Source organism: Stegodyphus dumicola, chromosome 9 (assembly GCF_044657685.1).
Source record: "Stegodyphus dumicola isolate Sdum_Otavi_A_Nest chromosome 9, ASM4465768v1".
Taxonomy (NCBI): Eukaryota; Metazoa; Arthropoda; class Arachnida; order Araneae; family Eresidae; genus Stegodyphus; species Stegodyphus dumicola.
Window position 1 is genome coordinate 125,016,828 of NC_140776.1, and position 19,115 is coordinate 125,035,942.

The 19,115-nt window shown below is 32.0% G+C and overlaps 1 protein-coding gene across 1 annotated transcript in view; it reads left to right on the forward strand.

Annotated features, from left to right (window-relative positions):
- The first annotated feature begins 16,754 nt into the window (after positions 1-16,754).
- Positions 16,755-19,115, forward strand: part of LOC118189531 (GTP-binding protein 10) — an 85,048-nt gene continuing 82,687 nt past the window's right edge. The window contains exon 1 of the mRNA XM_085824054.1: positions 16,755-16,907. Within this exon, the coding sequence (XP_085680180.1) occupies positions 16,881-16,907 (27 nt within the window). The 5' untranslated portion in view covers positions 16,755-16,880. The remainder of the gene's footprint in view (positions 16,908-19,115) is intronic.

Below are 19,115 nucleotides of genomic sequence, written 5' to 3' on the forward strand. Positions count from 1 at the left end.
ATGTAAAGCAAATTATTTTAAACAAAGTCAAACGGACAAAGACTAAAGATTTTCTATTTTACTTGATTGTACCCCTACTGCTAGCCATCAAGAGCAGATATCAATTTGTATGAGGTATCTTAACTTAGAAAATACAGACATGAGTACTGAAGAAAGGTTTTTAGTATTTTGTATTACAACAGATACGACCGGTGGAGGACGAACTACATTCTTATTAAAAACCTTAGAGGAAAATGGTGTAGATATTAGTAATTTATGTGGCCAAGAATACGACAATGGTTAAAACATGAGAGGTAAACAGTTTTCGAGTAATTATGCTCAAATCGTTGCTTTTCGAATTAAAACGTTAAACCAAGTTTAACATAATATGTAACTCACTTACCTTTTTTATGTAGAAAAACAATAACAACAAGAAATCACAAAAAAAGATAAATTACTACTATTGCACAAATTACTACTATTGCAACTTTAGACACAAAATGAGGATTAAGCAATTTGTCGAATGCGTCTACTCTTACATACGCATCGGCATCAAGTATTTCCATGTTCAAATAAGACAGAAGAGAACACCAAAGACGAACTCCTGTCCTGGTTATAACTTTCGGTCAAATAAGACAGTGTGCTAGGAGGAAGGGGCACTCAGACCTGGCAAGGTTGAGGCGGCCTTATCACAGTTAAATGTCCCAACACCTAGTGATCCAAGAGGCCGCAAACCTATAGTCGAGCCGACGAGCTAAGACTAAGATGAGTCGACAGGAATACTCGGAAACTCACATTCCACGTCCCCGGTCTGGAGGGATGGTAAAAACATCTGCCATCAACAGAGACCCCAAATCCGGCCTGCTAACACTACGTCATGGTATACAGATGTCGTCTTTTGGCGCCGTTAGGAGGACACCATAAGCAAGGATATGAATATGCAGTTTTGAATCTCCAGGCACCCACTGGAAACCTTAAGCAGTTTAAAGGCTCGCTGAATTCGCTGAACTCCACAGACGGGGGTGTTTCGCCCCGGACAACCATGAATATCTGAGTATATAGCTCAACCACAACCAACGAAACGGACGAGAACGCTATATGGTCCCTGCCAAGCTTGAAACAACCATCGGTAGAGATGACTCCAGTCCTGTGCAGACTGATTTTAAACACCCGTCGCCGAGACTGCCTAGGTACAGATCCTAATCAGTAGCTTCACAGGTTTTACCTCAGTTGACACCCGGAGGAGCTTTCAAATAAGACAAGAATTTTCTTGTTCAGAAAGGCAGTGAGACGAATTGCTTGTTTTAATGGTTGCCGAGCGCCTTTTTGACTCGGCGCCGTCGTGCGCCACACGACCACGACCTTGCATCTATCGTCGGCGCGGGCCTGCTAATAACAATATGTTAATCCCAATTTCATGTAGAGTTATTCCAGCACATTTAGGATTATAATATAGGCGTATAAATGATAATGAGCAATGTTTCGATATAAACAATTTTTTTGAATTTCTCAAAAAGAATTACAAGCTCGAGAGAGAGCAAACGCATCTAATGTAGACCATGGAATGGGTATACAAAGTCAAAAGGAGCAGCAAGGCGAATATAAACAACTGGGACTAGTGAGAAGCCTATTTATACTGTATTCGTCTGTGTCTAAAGTATGTTCTTTAATTTTTTCCCCCTTTACAAGGTGAAACATTTTACTTTCTAAATACTTGTTAAAAATAAAGAGTAACAACAATGATGCAAATGATAAAATTCAAATTTATATTTATTTTGTGCCTGGAATTTATAGGTTGAAACCAGGAAGAATTTTGCGTTGGTTACATTTCGCAATTCGAACGTACTGATAGCTAAATATTAAATTTCCAGACTCATACTTTGCTTCAAATAATTGTAATATGTTGAGTTAACCAATAACTTACTTTTAACTTAAACTAAATATAAACAAATTGCGAAAATTTCCCAACTGGAGAAAAATTAAGAATAAATCATAACTTATTCTTTTTTTAGAATAAAACTTATTGTTTTATTTTTTTAGCCTATAAGGGACTATTAGTCTCGAAATTGGATTTTGAATTGGTTCGCTTACAAACAGCACATTAATTTTCAAATTGTTGCCACCAAATATTACCGCCGTATATTACTTTTAAAGAAATTAAGTAATGAATAATCTGCATGTATGCATACTATGTTCTGAACAATTTGAAAAACGAGGGTAGAGCCATCAAATTTTGAATGAGGGAGTCTTCCACGTGAAAGTGTGTACTTGGAAGACCGAATTTTGAGTTTTGAATATTTTTCATTATTTATTTAATATTTTGTGAAACTTTAATGAATTTGTAGGGTGTTACCTTATTTGGAGGCATAAACTGCGATCAGACACAAGCTGAAGCTAGACTACTTATCGTTATGTTCAGTAATAAGACAGAGAAGGTGAGAAGGCTGTAAAGGATCCTTTTATTAAACTCAATAATTTAACAAAAAGTAGTTTTTGTGGTTGCAAAATCAGCCAGCACTTATGGCTTAAGTTAAAAGTAATGAATTCAAACTAAAGTTAAGTCATACGTAGTCAAAGACTCCACAGAATGAATAACACAGAAGTTGGATCAAACGTAATATCGGCGTGACCCCTAATGGCAAGAATAATGCAACGCCTCAGAAAGACAACTATCGAAGAGATCAACTAGTAACTTGGTCTTCAGCAGAGGGAACACGCTCTGATTCGACAACCCCACTCTGATTCACAGTGCGACCTCCCACTTAACCTTTGCGCTTTTGTATTAAAAATCAGCTGAAGAACTATTCTAAAGTTTTTTTAATTTAACAGTTCATCCAAAAATTTTGAAGTCCTCTTCCACGCAAAGGATAATTCAATGTCAAATCATTAAAATGAGATCTTTTCAATGATTTTAAAATTGAAAGAAGTAGTAAGTAGTTAAGCAATTTTTTTACAGAATGTAAGATTAAAATTCAATAAATTGAAATTAAAATGTAGAGATAGAATCTATTAAAAAAAAGCGAGAACACCAACCATAATCAGAGTACAAAATTCGAAAAAATCAACAGAACCATTACATTCAAAAATGACGCCAAGAGTTGCCCGTTTGACTTCGTTGGGGAAAGAAATTGGCGAAGGCTAGCTAGAAATCTCCTAAAAGATGAATTTAATGCAGTTCTTATAAGAATTTTTTTCAAAATTTTTACGTAAAAGGAAAGTGTACAGGAAAGTAAGAAAAGTTAAAAAAAAATAATAATAATAATCATACTCTGATATGCGCCATCAAGGCGCCAAATATTTTTGGCGAGAAACTCCACGCTGCCATATTGCTATCTAAATCTTTTGTCTACATTTCGAACACCTAAAATGTCTCCAAAAACACGGTTTTCGCGAATGCAAAAACCACGTTTTAAACACACAATTTAAGCAAAATATCCGAAACAAAAACAAAAAATTTAGGTAGCAAAACCGTGAAGTTTCCAACCAAAATTATTTGACAAGAGTCCATGTACACAGCGATATGTTTTAACTTAAAAAAAACATCTACGAATGGCACCATCTAGGCAACGAACGAATTTACGAACTACGCACACCTCGCTTTAATAAATTAACATAACAACAATAAATTTCAAAGAATACCATGTACACAGCGTTCTGTTTTAACTTTAAAAAACATCTACGAATTGCACAATTTAGACGGTACGCACTAATCAACAAAATAACCAAAATAAATTTCAAACAATTCAAAAAAACAACAATAACGACAGAAATTCATACTAAAAAAACAATGAACATAACATTCTACAAAATTAGAACAAGAATAAAATAAAATGCACTTACCATTAATGCTTTTTCGAACAGCCGAAATACCAATTTCATACCGCCTTTAACATGCCGCCACGTAATCACTATCGTATTTATATGACAACCAGACACACTATCCAGAAAATTCATACTATGGTTCACAAATAAATAAAATAACAAATAATCACAAATCCCTACTTCTATCACGCACAGTCACTAAAAATAATCTCCCATACCTTCTTTCCACACCTCCAAATACCCATTGCCCCTCAACAGGATGGCCACGACGATATTTCCTTATGTCGGTCGAACTTCAGTTCAACAACTTTCACCATTAAATCTTTTCCCCCTAGCTTCTCAGACACAAAGCATGGCGGGAACCAACGAACTCCAGCGAAAGATTTTTTAACGTCAACAGGGTTACCATACAACACACAATCGCGCCAAAAACCAGCGCAGAACACATATCGCCACATTTGGTGAAATTAGGGCATATATCAGAGTTGTACCAATAATAATTACTAATAAAGGAAAGTGTAGAAGAAAGTAAGAAAAGTTAAAAAAAATAATAATAATTACTAATAATTAAGGACTAATAAATAATTACAAAATAATTACTAATAATTAATGACTCATAAATAATTACAAAATAATTACTAATAATAAATGACTAATAAATAATTACAAAATAATTACTTACTTCCATGCTTGGTACTTTGCGTCACATTACAAATGATGCCATACTTATATAACCAGGTTCTAGTTATATTTAATAAAATTTTTAATTCTTGTAATTTTAGAAACGGCATGTTACCTTACTATGCTGAAATTTTTCACATGTTTCATTTCATATAAACTTCTGAGATTATTTCTAAAATTTATTACATTAGATCTTTTCTTCCCGTAAATTATGTCTCTTTTTAACCTATGATATATTTTTGTTGTTAAAGTAACCCAATTTCCTTTTTAACAAATTTAGTTAAAGAAATATGGCTAAACACAAGGGCTGCCTTCCTAAGACGAAAACAATCTTTGTGGAGGACTTTTTTTAAGGGGAACTGGCTCCTATTAACGGTATATACAGTACAAAGTCCGTAATCCGGAATCGTCGGGACTTCGGCAATTCCGGATTAGGGTTTTTTCCGGATTATAGATCATCAATTTAAGTTTTGTAAGATGGCATGTAGAAATTATACAATTAAAAATATGAAACCGTAATTTATGAAATAAAGAGCAATTATGATTTAAAGGGTATAAAAATTTACCAAAAAACAGCTTAATATTTATTTGTTTACTTTATTAAACATTTCTTTCAACGTAAGTTGTTTTGTTTTCTGCTAATACTTTCTCTTTAATTCTACAAACAGACATAATTTCTTGTTCAGTTACAAAGTTCCACTGTTCAAGTCCTGTAATTGCTGTGCCGAGAATACCGACTAACTTTCAATCGAAAATTTTTCGTTTCCACTAAACTCTCTGTCACTTTCTTTATCCCTTTATCCATTTTTTGCAGCAATTCCACTTTTGTTTGATTGACATCGAAATATGCTTTCGCTTTGTAGGTCCTTTGGCAGCTCCAGAATTGGAAACTCTTTTTGACATAATCGAAAGTTCAAGCTTAATTTTTATATAATTGCTCTAACAGTCTGCAAAAAATAATAAGCCGGATCCAATTAGAAGATTAAGGAACAGCGCAATCTGCAAAATTAACTGAAATAGATAATTAGATAATTTTAGCTTAGCTTATACCGTCCGTTATACATTAAACGCGCATGCGCATAAAGTTTGTAGCATTGAGGTCCGTATTATGGACGTCCGGATTAAAGACTTTGTACTGTTGTAAGAAAGCCGTAAAAATCAACCGTGCAAAAGTTTTCTTTATTTGAGAGATTAAGAAAATATAATTACAGTATTAAATTTTTAAATAGATACATTAATTACTTAAACGGCTGTAGAGACATTAGGTATTTATTGGACGGCAAGCAAGAATGAATAATAAGCAAACGCCTTCGCCGGGAATCGAACCACGAACCTCTGGAATACTTTTGATGCTGACGATTATTTGATTCAATCTATATACATGATAATGTTCAGGAAATGATTAGATAAAATAGGGCTTTAACGATGGCTCTAATTGCAAGCGAGGACGTGTAATTAGTTAAAAAATCTTTAATGTGTTAACAAAAAGGCTACAGAAATTACTTAAATTATTTTATTTAACAGAGGAATTTTTATGACCCTAGTCTTATAGCATAGGACTGTCAGAATTTATTATTCAATAAGAAAATTTACTGAAAATTATAATATTCTTATAATCACTTTCTCAGTATCCACACATGTATATAGGTTCAAATGTCATATATCAAAATCAAAGTTATTTATGAAATAAAACCTTATAAAATCTGATAAATCATTTGTGTGCGCAAATTTTTAAATCTAAATCTTTTACATTAAATTATTTATGTCTTTTAAATTGCATCCCATTATTTAGTTCAATTTAATTTATTAATGTATTTGTACTAATATTTCAAAGTTAAGTACTTTTTATTCCCTGAAAATGCCAAGTATTTCCATAAAAAAATAAACAAGCATACAGAATTGTTAGTAACTAGTATTATATGATTAATTCTTCATTTAATAGTTGATTTAATCGCTTTTAACTTATTTCATGTCTAAATTTTCTACACAGAAATCCTCTGTCTAATTTTTATTGTGTTTTCTCAGACAATGTTCAAAGAGGAATGAATTAAAGTCTTGATTGTGCAAAACACATCTTTGAAGCTAAATGTATTCTAAGAAGTACAAAAATTTTAAACAAGATTTTGTCCCCTCCCCCCAAAATCAGTCATTTAAACTATTCCAACCGTTCAGGAAAACGATAAACATTGTGAACATAAAAATCTGCGCTTTTTATATATACTTTAATAAAAGGAAATGTGTTCCTTCTTTTAATATGTATAAGAAAAGGAACTCGTTTTCCTTTCTAAACTTTAAACAGTTCGCGTACGTAGAATCCGTTCTTTTCGATTGGGTTCAAATGACGAATCCGACAACTCAGTGCACATGCGTGGTTAATGTTGGTTGTCTCATGCTAGGAGAATAGGGCCCTAGACCCCTTAGTGTCGAATTTGCTCCTCGGGGTACTGAAAAATTTTTAAGCATCCTGTTTTAATCCGGATTAAGCATTGGAGTATGAAACTTCAAGGAGAACATTGCTAGGATTAGTGATACCAGCCGGTCGAGGTCTAGGACTTTTGGTTTGTTTTTCCTGCTATGAGAGTTTATTTTGATCAGCAGTAGTGATGGACTGAGGTCTGGAAGTTGCTGCTTTGGATTTCGGGAAAAGTGGACATGAACTCCAGTTTGCTCCATGAGATCCGAGAAAGTTAGCTCATTTCATGGGTTCTTCACAAGTTTTTTTAATATTCTTTCGCTTGGTGTGGTCTACAGAGTGAACACCAAAGCTGTTTCAAAAGAAGCGTCGTCACTCCCCTAATACTAGCTGCCGCCAGATAGGTTGACTGCAGCGCTAATTCAGTGCAGCGGTTGCGCTGTGAGTTGAAACCCTTCCCACGTCTTTTCCTCCCCCCCCCGTCACTCGTAAACAGAACTGCAATTGCAACTTGATCGTTTTAGCACCGCTATTATAAGGAAACTTCTGGTTTTGTTTAAAAATTTAGTTTATTTAAAGTAAAACATTTAAATTGCAAATTACGTCGTTTTGGTTGAAAAAAATCCAGTAATATAAAAAATTTATAAAAATAATATAATTTAAAAAGAAGGTAAAATAATATAATTTAAAAAGAAGGTAAAATAAGAAAATAATATAATTTAAAAAGAAGGTAAAATAAGAAAATAATATAATTTAAAAAGAAGGTAAAATAAGAATAAAATAAATTTCTAAATATTCAAATATTCTTACTTTGCATCAGATGATTTTTTATAATAATGATGTAACAACTACATATGTATATAATTTATTTTGCAGCAAAAAATTTATAGAACCAATGTTTTTATATATGAGTAATTTTATTAAATAATTTCAAGAAACAGGCAATGAGTAGAAAATACTAAAAATTTTATTATTACTAGTAATAATACAAATAAAACTAACAAAATGTACTTAAAATTCTTTTACACCAAACTACAGTCTTTTTTTAAATAAAATATTAATGTATACATACAGTCAGAAAAACTGTTGATTTGATTACAAATAAATATTATTTTTGGATTTATTGCTAGATGATAATAACCTGGCTTGAAAACCAACTTACTTAACTCTTTATATCACCACACAAAATTGTAGCCATAACACCTTTAATTTTTTAAAAAACAAATGAGGAATTAACATAAAATAATTATGAAGCATTACTACACTTTTCAGAAACTTCTTGATTAGATGTTCCAGACAGTGGTGTAAATAGAACTCTTGGGCCCCTATGCAAAAACATTTCCTGGGCCGCCTCTCCCAATAAATTTAATGTGCTTAAAAATAAAATAATATCAAGGATTCCTGAAGCCAATGTTTTCATGATGATTTTTATCACATCTGGATTAATTGTTAAAAAATAAAAGCACCTTCTTAGGGAACCAGTTAAAAGGTACATGAAGAAAGAATAAAAAGGAAAATATTTTCCCTTAACCAGCTGTTGAAATGCAAATTTGCTTTGGTCTCGGTATTTGACGCTAGATGATTTTAATTATTTAAGACTTTAATTTAGCAAACTTATAAATAATTAGTTATATTATAAACTGACAAACAAAATAATTGATAAATGTACAGAAAAGATATTACATTAATATATAGTACTCTGTGATTCACTCAGCTTACGAACATGATTTATGAAATAATATACAAGTAATAAATAAGAATTTTTATAATGTAAATGATACATTTGTTAAATATAAAACATATTTATCATAAACTTCATAAATAAAACTATTTGAATATATAATTTTTGTAGAAAATATGTATGGTAAAGTTTTTTTCTGTCCTTTTAAAAAAACTTTCGGTACACTCAACTACTTGAATACATTATTTTTATAAAAAAAATATGAATGCTAAAGTTTTTTTCTGTTTCCTTTTAATTTTCCTCATCCTGTACTGCTTGCTCTTCATCTCTAATTCCTCCCCGTCTCAATAAGTGTAATTATAACGCTGGTGGTCAAAATTCATCATAAAGACAAAAATCCTTCTTTATTAAAATTTGTGTCTAACCTTCATTTCTGCAAAATTATTTATCAATACTTGAACATCCATTTCAGCTTCAACGCTCAATAGTGATAGATTTATTAACACCCAATCTTGTGTCATAGTGTTTCTTGAATATATTTTTATTATTGAAAATGACCTTAGTGAATCTTTACTTCATGCTAACTCGGCGATTTTTTGGCGACCAATCCTGCGAGTTTGTTTTTCGACGCCATTTTGTTTTAACAAAGCAAAGGCATTTTTTTTTTAAAATTTTAACTTGGTATCCATGTACACAATGACCTATTTTCACTTCAAAAAATTCAGAGAATTGCACAAACTTGGCATTGCACATTCCCTTCACTTTAACCATGTACACATCAACCTGTTTTCACTTAACAAACACATAAATACTTGTTTAGGAAACAAGTATAAAGTTTCTTCATAATTAGTTAAAATAAAGTTGTATAAAACAAGTTTTGGATCAAAAAGCAAAAATCAGTTAGGAAAAGCGGATATATTTTAGGAGCATTAATATTTACGATCATTGCTGTTTTATTTGCATCTTGGAAAGCTATTTATGTCTCAGAAATTAATGATCTCAGATTTCCTGTCTTTACACTGCTTATAAATTAAGAAGTATCAATTTTTTATCTTAATCAATAATTATTATTATTCCCTAATATAAACAAAGTTGAGAAGTGGAAACATAAGCTGCTTCACTTTTATATCTCTGTTAAAAATTCAAAGTTTTGTAAATGTATATGTAACAAATATTTTCAATAATGCATTAAAACACTTAAAAAATAAATAACAAAATAATTGCCACCATAAAATACTGAAACAAGCATGAATACCAAAGTGATAATTAGATGTCATGCCATAATCGGTTCAAATGATTTGTATTGACACACAATTCACTTTGGAAATAAGAAAGCCCATTTTTGAAAAGATGTTTGGAAACTCATAAGAAATTACCTTCTGCAAATTTACCTTAAAATGGACATAATTCAATGCTGCACACATTAGAGCAATTTAGAATATCCAAAGTGAAAATGGAAAAAACAATATTTTCATTTCCATTTACGAAATAACAAGTTGAACATTATTTCAAAATAACATTTACGAAATAACTGTTGACAAGTTAATAATTAATTTATTTTTTATTTTTATCAATACATTAAATTACGTTGTTTGCAATATAGAGCATAAAAAATGACAGCTTTACAATAGTAATATACAATATGAATAATAAAATAGTATAATGGTTTAAGCAGTAGGTTAAATGAAAAGAAATATCCATGAGGAATATGCACACAATGTTTACAACAGAAAGAATATATATTTCACACATTATTGTAGCATACTAACCATGAATACATAATAATAATATGAAAAAAAAACCCTCAGCAATTCACACAAAGTAGCACATACACCCTTTGCTTTTAATTTAGTTAATTACATTTCTATTAATGTTTCCCCTTTTGTAGTTTTTTCAGATCTGTGTTATATTTACTAATTTTTCTATTTTTTTCCCGAAGATGAATTTTAAAAAAAATAGCAGAGGCAAAAGATACAATCTTCTTTTTAACATCATTTGAATGAAGTTCACAGCACAAAAACTGAAACACTGATAACTGTGATAACACATTTTTCAGATTTTGCAAAATGTTACATATTGGCAAGTGGTGGGAGAAAAAATTATTTGCTTTCTGAAGAAGTTCAGCAATGCATTTTGTCATGCTTTCTGACGGATGTGTCAACCCTCCTTCCGTTATATCCTGATTTTTATATTCTTTAAGGTATAAAAATAGAGTATGCTGCAGCATTGGCTTTGTTCTGTCTGTCAGTGAAATACTGCATATATCACACTCATTAAGATTCAAGGAATATAATACCTTTCTGGATAAATATCCACTCAGATAAGCAACAACATTTTGTGACAAATTATCAAGTCTTTCAAAACATGCATCCTGACAAGGGGAATCAAAATCAATGACAAAAGAGTCATCAAAATCATCATTACTTGTAATTTGTCCTTCTTTCACCTCCTCCTTCTGTACTTCATTTTCCTCAATTGTAGTTGATGGTACTGCAGACAAAATGGAAAACATAAATTTATCCCCATCTGGCTCACAATTTGAAAACTTATTTGTGTTACGGAAAGAATTTACACATGCAATCTTGAAAAGTGAAGAAAATTCATAAGCAGATGGATTTGTGCGATTGCCCCCACTCCCTCGGATACGACTGAAAATATTTTCAAGACAATCCTGATTGCAACTCTTTGTCATAAAATATTCCCGTTCATGTAACATTTCTTCAGAAAGTTTTAGTATTGCTCTGAGAGTTTGCAACCAGCCTATTCTGCTAAGTGGTCCTAAAGCATGCTTTCTTGGACCGTCTTGGTTTTGTGCAAGCGGTTGCAAAAAAACACATGATTCAACATATGCTATCATCTCTTTCCAAAAATTAATATGTGCAGAACCTTCTTTCACTGCACAATGGAGCTGTTTTCCTCTTAAAGGATTCTTTCGAGTTCCATTCATGGAGTCAAACAAATTGTCAATCTTTAGAATGAACTCTACTGTTGGAGCAGCACTTGCTTCTATCAGTCCAGACAAAATACACAGGTTCATTCCTACTGCTACTGTGTGGCTGAACACTTGTGCAGCAAGAGCAACTTTCATGGAGTTTAATCCCATTGTATTTAAGTGTGCATCAGTCATTTTCGGTGCACAGCGGATAAGCAGTGTTTTATCTACTTCATGGAAGTCTCGAATGTATTTGAAAGATACGAATCCTTTACTTGTCTGCAGGTCCATACTTCATAAGATTCCTCCTCAAATTTTTCAAAAGATGTGGTGGATCAAACAAACAATAAATAGTCTGTCCATTAAAATCAAAGAATGGTTTAAGAGAATCCACTCCTAAAATTCTAAACAACCTACTATTATTTCCCCCCTGGTCACAAACCAGAGCTTTAACTATGGCATTAGCATCCGATAATTTTGTTAAAGCTTCTGTGAGTATTTCTCTCAGTCTTTCTGCAGTTATTGCATGGTTGGAGAAGTAAAATCCAAGTGGAAGTTTCTTCTTGCTGGTTAAACTTCTCAGCATTAATACTAATACATGATTTGATTGAATCACTGGGAAAACCACCTAAGTCCTCAAATCCAACTATGCGATCATTTTGTTTATCATGCACTAGACAGGGTTTCAATGACATCTCATCAAAGATCAATGCAAACATTCTTTTGTGATTTTCCTTATTTTGTAAAACTTGTTTTAGTGCTGATATGATATCTGCACTGATTCCTGTACATGACAATTTTGATGAGACAAAACGTTGAAGAGTTCGTTCAGCTGGAAGTTCAAGGAACTCTTTCAAAACACGATAAGCTGCCCGACTTTTGCTGTAGATGCGGTAGGCATCGATTTTATCTGAATGCGTAAAACGTCTTCTTTTTGTTTTCTGGGTATTCAATGTTACCTGGCGTTGAATAAAAGAAGATAATTTTTTACTAACTCCTTGACTGGAAAGGATTTTTTCAAGAGAATGAGCTGTAGAAAATTTCTTCTTAGATGACACAAATTTTAATTTCAGCCGTCTTGCCATGTCACGATATTTTTTAACTTTTTTTGACAATTGTGATTTTCTGGGTGTGTATTTTTTCCCAGAATAATGTGACTTCGGTGTGCTACAGCTCACTGGTGTTGAAAATGACTGCTGTGGAATGAAAGACATTAAAGATGCGTTACAAGTTGAAAGTTCAGTGGAGCAGACATTTTGATAAAGATTATTGGGTCCTTGAACATTGGATATTAATTCCTGTTGAAAATCTGACTGATGATGTTCAGAACTGTGATATGATTTATCTCGGGCATTTTATCTCGAACTGAACCATTTGTCACAGAATTTGGCACTGTCATGTGACTTAACTCAGGCACTTTATCTGGAACCAAACCCTTTGTCACCTGGAGTTTTGTAGAACATGGTACTGCATTGTGTACTAAACGATGCTTAGTAGTGATATTAACGAAGCACCAGTCTTCAAAATGTACCATACATAGATAGGCTCTTTTGTGTAGGTTAGAGGCAGGAACACCCACAAGCTTTTCATTCTGCGAAGCCTTGACCCAAGCTTGACATCTAAAACAAAAAAAGATGGAAAATAAATAACTATACATACATAACTGCATTAGTTTAATGTATAATATAAATTGCATTAATTTAGTGTTCTGGAGATAACCCTAATACTGCCCCCTCTCCATGAAGCAATTTTACTTTTTTAAGCATCTATGAAACACCAGCATACTTTTAAATAACAGATAATGAAATATTGATTAATGTGAATTATCCCTCTTCCCTACATTTAAATTGAAGCCTGTATTTCCTGAAAACATGAAAGCAAAACTAGTGTCTTCATTGAACAATTTATTATAGGTGTTCCCCCAATCCTCTCCATGAAAATGTCATACGGACTAATAAGATTTTTTTTTCTCATATCAAATAACAAAAATGAATAGAAAAAATAAATTTGACAATATTTTTTTCAATCTAAGGGGACCAAAACAGCAAATTTCATGGCCCACGGGAATCATCACGTTCACACAGTAAGAGTCATTTACTTTTTATCACTTCACTTGGATAAAACAACTTCATTATTCTATTGATACCCATTCTCCAATTACGTAATCGTTTACCCGTAATTTGGACATCCATATTTTGTTTACTATTGTAAACAGTGCATTTTGCCTACACCTTTATAATTGGTAAACTATTCCTAAAAGTAGATTTACAAACTAAAAGCATGTTCTTTTATCAATCATATCACCTTAACAATCAAAGATCATTTTTCTTTTTTTTTTTTTTTTATTATTATTATAATTCACGCCAGTAGCTTAGTATAGCATGCAGTTAATGTAAAAGTACTGTAATGTGTTTTGTTTCAAACATTTCTCTCTTAACACTTTTTGATTATCCAGATCACAAACAAAAGCAATACATTAACAACTTTTAAGTTGCTTCAAAAATAACACCATTACTTTTAACAGGGTTAGGTGGCTATAATGTGCCAAACCTAAAGGAACTGTAATATAAATAACTCTGGATGTGCAATATTGCGGGAAGAAAAGGTCTAAGCTTCACTTTTTTTGTTTCTGAACCGGCAAATAAACGCCAAACAAATAAATGGGCGATTCTGCACTTTAGCCGAATTTTTAAATATCAATTTTTGTTTCCGAGTTTGAGGTACTTTATAAATTTTTCAGCAAAAGTTCAGGATGAGATACAAATAAATTACATTTAACGAAATAATTTTTTATGACAAAAGTGGAAAGAAATCATAAAATAATTTAGTACTAACCTTTGTTCTTCCTTGGGAAATCTGTAGAAATGTATTCCATCACTTTTTGATTCAATCTTTCTATTACAGCCTTTAAATCTGCAGTAGCGACCATTATGTCAGAAAAATGAAAATAATAATGAAATTGGGTCTGAAAAGATCCGTTTGATAGAAACTGCAAAGAAAAATGTACGTGAGTCAAATCAATGCAGGAGCTCTTGAAACCAGCATGGGCATTACGTTCAAAAACAACTGTAAATGGGGAGCATGCGCAGTTCAATTAATTGTGTTTCCACAGCGCAACCACCAGGAGCGCTGCGATCGCGACAAAGCGCAGGTTCGTCCATTGAGCTGACGACGCTTTATTTTATATACAGCTTTGGTGAACACGTTTTAGTAAAAGATCCGGAGGCGGAATGGCAAACCTCACATCGAGTTGACCAATGTTAAACGAATTTCGCTCACTGCGCATGCCCAAAATAGAATTTCGTGCAATTACAACTTTGGTGCAATTTTAAAAGAAATAAATACGGTATATGGTTAATATTGTGTTATCTGGTCGTAAACAGTTCAAACTTGTTAGGCTGTAAGTTGCTTCGTTACATATAGTTTAACTGTCGATTGTAAACTACGTAAATTTTAGTTTCAGATGGATTATATTACAATAGTATAGGAAACATTACAAGATAAATTAGCTGAGTGCTTATTGATTATACTTCCGAGGAAAAAGCAATTGAGTATTTACCATATGTTTCATTCCTGTATACTTTAACAAATTAAGGAATAAATCCAGTTTAAATTACTGAATTAAAGTCAAATAACTGATATTAAATGTAATATTTATAAACAAAATAAACCAAAATGAAATGAAACAGAAGCACATGCAATAAGCACACACAAATTTCCGTAATATTTCAATTGTAAACAGTAAAACTAACATGACTAACAGGCTTGTGTAGTGTTGCTTCTGATTATTCATTCATTACATTATGGAATAATGAAGAAATTTATAGTGTCTATATGTATATTGAAATGACAGCTTCAGAATATAAAATTATTCAGACACGATAGAAGGAAAAATCACTTAACTAATTGATTGCTTACTGATAAATTAATTGAATGTTGAAGCAATTAATAACACATAGTAACTTTTGATTTAGTTAAATTTTAAATATAATCACAGTTTCCTCCGACAGTAACATCAGATTAAGCCCACGAAATCACCGATACCAAGAGTGCACTTTTTTGTGTCTGTCATTAGTTTAAACCTTGCACACATTATTGGTGACATTGTATGTGCCCAACCCTGTCTCATTTTGAAACAATGCCATTACGCAAACCGGAGGGGGGGGAGCTGGCGTTTGGATGGTGGATTATCGGCCGGTTGCTGATAGGAATTAGTTGCCAAATCTGGCGCCCCGTTCAAATAGTTAAATTGATTTTGAGAAGTGATAGTAGAATTTCGGCTGGAATTGGATTGATTTGATAGTGTTTATCTGTAATAAGGGAGGTTCCATATGTAAGAACGATTGTAAATTATTTAATTGTTATTAGACAAAATATCTATTGAGAAAATGGCAACAGCTAATTTCTGGATGTCGTTCTATTATATAATTTTAAAAATATACTTTCAGATGATGTATGCTTCAAATGTTTAACGGTACGATGCAGTAAGTACGTTTGTTATGTTATGTACGTTTACGAATACGTTACGTATAGGTTATTAAGATTTATCTTCAAATAAATGTTTGTCTTTTACAACCATTTTACGAGTGATTAATTTAACTACAAAAGGAAGATAACACATAGAACAATCTTGGTCTGTAATTCTGCATTTTTTTTTTTTTTTTTTTTTTTTTTTTTTTCAGGATCTGTGGAATTCTGAAAAGGAGTTGCCGGAATTTGGGTTTGAGGAGGATTAGTTTGAAAGTGTTATAAATTTTGGCTGTTAGTAGTTTTTTGATTTTTTAAAATAAATGAATCAGTTTTTTGAACATATATTTCATTAATTTTAGCAAAGTACTCTTCTTAAGTGGCAGGTAAGGAAAATACGCGGGATGCCTAAGCGCTCGCAAAGCTGCGTTTAAAGTATGGATGATATATTAACCTTTCGGATGAAACTGGTTGATCTTGTTATCATTTTCTGTTTCGAGATGGAAAATTCTTAGAATCTCGAATTGATAAGTTGTTTTTCAGATCATAAATTTTCAGCGTCGCCTTAGCGAAATCAATTGGAGAAGGCGGTGGAGGAGTAATCTCTGAATTAAGAATGGCGATGTGCCGAGTGACAAGTCGAGCTAGCAATCAGCCATAGTTTATAAATTAGAGTTTTTAAAGCTTTCAAGCATAAAGCCTGAAGCACATTCGTCATCTTGGTCCATGACGGGAATTAATAATTTTTTTTTTCAACTTATAAAATCTTACGTACATAAACAAACTACTTCCTTCCTCTTTTCGGGTCAAAAGGCGTTCGAACTTAGTGCATCCAAATATTTGTTTTGCATATAGTGTGTGAGATTTTAGTAAACCCCATGCTTAAGTTTTCATTTTAATGTGCTATGGTTCGTTTAAGTTTACATTTGTTGGTAAGTTGAAAAATAGAAATTTTTAAATCTTTGAATGTACACTATATTTAATGGATAATTAAGCATTCTTTCACTTGTCTCTGTAATACTTAATTATCCATTAAATATAGTGTACATTTTTCGGGGAAAGAGCAGAATCACCCACTGCTTGGCGCGTTTTTAAGAATTGTTCAAATTCGGTATCCATGCGCACATCGACCTATTTTAACTTAAAAAAAATCAGAGAATTGCTCTAATTCCGCATTGCGCACTCCCTTGACTTTGACCATGTACACATCGATATATTTTCACTTAAAAAGGTCAAGGAAAATTGACAAAAATCCAATTCCTCTTACTCTTATAAAAAGCGCTAAACATAACGCGTCAAAAGAGTGAGCGATTCTGCAATTCACCCTATTTTTCCTATATGAATCATACGGTCTTGTGCATTGCATTAAATTTTATGAAGATTTTTTGTAACATTAAAACTCACAGGCAGTTCATTAATTTTCAAGTGTCATTTATGCTTATCTAAAACTCCAAATTTGTACTACAGAGAAATGAACGTGTTTAGGTTCCTCATTTTAAAGCTGAGGAATTCATATTAATGTTTATTTTATTGTGTAATTAATGAAGTTAATAGATTATTGTTTTTTTTCAAATATTTTAAAAATGGACATAAAACATACCAATTAACTTACAGATATTATTAAACCCTGTGTATTTCTTTTAAGTTGCAATAAAATTTTTGGTTTAATCCTAGTATCCGGTGCACACGGGATTTGGCTACTTTTGGCGACTTTATGATGAGCAGTAAAAACGGGACATATACGATTAGTAAACGGGTCATTCAAAGAATATCTAGTGTTATACATAGTATATACTATGTATATAGTGATAGTAAATAGTATATACATAGACGTTCTTTGGGTCATTTTTGGTGTTGGCGATAATTTTCAAAATTGCGCCAAGGCTGCACCGTATACTAGGATTTTACCAAATTTTTATTCACAAGTAAAAATCTGAGATGGTATCATTTTTCCAAAGAGAAATTTTGCTTTTACTATAGCTCGTTTATCCAACGCTTATGTTTTTCAATTTTATTTGCAGAAATTGGTTATTAAATATCAGTGAAATGATGTTTTTTTCCATGTACTATTTACCATCTTTTTTAAAATCTGTTTATTTTGAAAAAAGTTATTCAAAATGTTTCTGATTAAAATAAATAAATAATTCATAAAGTTCTAAAAATGGACTTGAGCAATGATTTGGACACTTAAACATTGCATTGAGTACATGTAATAAAAGCATGAAAATAACTAGACGTTCAACATTTCGATGAATATCCTTTAGCTAAAAGGCAGATAGCTCTCATATGCTCTGCTATAATTAAATAAACCTACTAAATTAAACCTTTAGTTAAAGTTACATTTTTCATCTGATTTGGTATGGATTCATTTAATTTTTTCATGTTAAAATATTCAATTTTATTCCACAGCAATTGCTTTTAGTGTAACTTTTGAGGAAATAATCATGTTTCCTTATTCTTTTCTCCAATTCACTCCATGCATGTTCAATAGGATTTAAGCCTGGAAAATGATTGTAGAATGAAGTGTTGGTAACTTCGAGACAATTGTATCGTAAACGCAAGTGGTAAGGGTCTTAATTTGAATGTATTTTGCATTCCAAGTTTTCTTGCTGATGCTTTCAGGCTTCCATTAAGAATATTTATATGTTTATACTGATGTATTTTATTTTCTCGAATGATTGAATTTCTTTTTTCAGAAGCAACAAAACACCCCCAAAACATTAAGCATCCATCCCCATACTTAATATTAGTTACTGAAATAGTTTCCATTGCATTGATCTAAATGTATTAAAAATTGATCGAGCATTGATCTAAATGTATTAAATTTTGATTCATCTACAAAAATAACATTGTTCCAATATGATAAATGTTTGCTTACTGAGAATTTTGTGCATTTTCCTTGTTTTCTTGTTGATAAATACGATATGATATATCCAATATGATAAATGTTTGCTTACTGAGAATTTTGTGCATTTTCCTTGTTTTCTTGTTGATAAATACGTTGTAAATAAATTTCCTTTTCTTGTTGATAAATCGTATTTTTGGCTGATCTTTGGAATATGGTAACAGGTAGTTTGGCAACATTTTGGAGGCGATAAAGGTTACTACCTAGGACTTTGGGAATAATGTGAGAAGTACTC